The 1,442-nt window shown below is 45.8% G+C and overlaps 1 protein-coding gene across 1 annotated transcript; it reads right to left on the reverse strand.

Moving 5' to 3' along the window:
• Positions 1-486: 486 nt before the first annotated feature.
• On the reverse strand, positions 487-1,240 carry LOC143670425 (small ribosomal subunit protein eS24-like). Its single transcript, XM_077145212.1, has 2 exons — positions 1,178-1,240; positions 487-708 (listed from the first exon to the last, which is right to left on the reverse strand). Exons 1-2 carry the CDS (start codon positions 1,238-1,240, stop codon positions 487-489), a joined length of 285 nt encoding a protein of 94 aa, XP_077001327.1.
• Positions 1,241-1,442: the final 202 nt, after the last annotated feature.

Genomic DNA, 1,442 nt, shown 5'->3' on the forward strand with positions numbered 1-1,442 from the left:
GCCCAATGATCGACCTCCATCTTGACCAGGTACACCTGAGCTGAGGGCCTATTTTTAGTAGTCAAAATTTGTTAATTAATTCCACAATAGGTGCCTAATTGTGCTCAGTCCCTGCTGCCGGTAAATTTCCTTTCCTTTCGCCTCTGGGAAGCAGCCTGTGGGGGAGGGGCACTGGCCACCTCAGCTTGGGGAACTCACGGTTCTGGGGGGGCTCACAGCCAGTCCAGCTGGTCCAGATTGCGGTACGCTGTGTGTCCAGTCACTGACATGGCTCCAGGAGCTGTTCTGTACTGTTTCTGGTTATTTAGTAGTTGTTCTGGAGGACGAACTAAGACACGGATGTTTCTAAGCCGCCATCTCGGCCACACACCCCCACTGAAGAATCTGTACTCCTTCTGTTATCCAATTTCCAGCTCACTTTTTGCCAGCACCAATATTGGCCTTTGCAGTGCCCCTGACTTTCTTCATTCTGTTCTTGCATTCCTTTCACTGTTTTCTTGAGGTCTTTTTCTTCTCATGCAGGCCATGGCTTGCAAGTATGTGTTTGGGTTCATTTTTCTTTGCATAATCCAAGGAATCATAAATCATGCCAAAGCCAGTCATCTTGCCACCACCAAAATGGGTTCTGAATCCAAATACAAAGATGACATCTGGTGTAGTCTTGTACATTTTGGCTAGTTTTATCTGAATTTCTGTCTTAGGTACTGTGTTAGTTAGATTCAGTTGTCAACTTGGCCAGGTGAGCATACCTAATCTTGTTGCTGCAGACATAAGCCAATGGTACGTGAACCTCATCTGTTGCCAATTACATCTGCAGTCAGCTAGGAGGCGTGTCTGCTGCAATGAGTGATGTTTGACTTAATTGGCTGGTGCTTAAATGAGAGAACACAATGTAGCACAGCCTAAGCAGCTTAGCATTCCTCATCTCAGCACTAGCAGCTCAGCCCAGGCCTTTGGAAATGCAGAAAGAAGTCACCCTGGGGAAAGTTGTTGGAACCCAGGGGCCTGGAGAGAAGACCAGTAGAGACCATCCTGTGCCTTCCACGTAAGAAAGAACCTCAGTGGAAAGTTAGCTGCCTTTCCTCTGAAGAACCAACAAAATAAATCTCCTTTTATTAAAAGCCAATCTGTCTCTGGTGTTGCATTCTGGTAGCTAGCAAACTAGAACAGGTACCATTTCCTTTCCACGGTGAAGGACATCAATGACTATTTCTTTCCACTGAAGTAGTTGGTTGGTCATGAACTTCCTGGTCCGGATAGTTACTGTGTCAATTCATGATGGCGGGTGATCCTCAGGCAGGCAGGGAGAAAGAGAGGACTAATCTGTGCTGGCCAATCATATCTTTTATCCATGTTTTTTACTCATCTGTCCATACCCAGGATATAAGGAGCATCAGGCACAAGGTTTTCACATTCACACAGTCACATTGTAAACATTATAT

This window comes from Tamandua tetradactyla, chromosome X (assembly GCF_023851605.1).
Source record: "Tamandua tetradactyla isolate mTamTet1 chromosome X, mTamTet1.pri, whole genome shotgun sequence".
In the NCBI taxonomy this organism is placed as follows: Eukaryota; Metazoa; Chordata; class Mammalia; order Pilosa; family Myrmecophagidae; genus Tamandua; species Tamandua tetradactyla.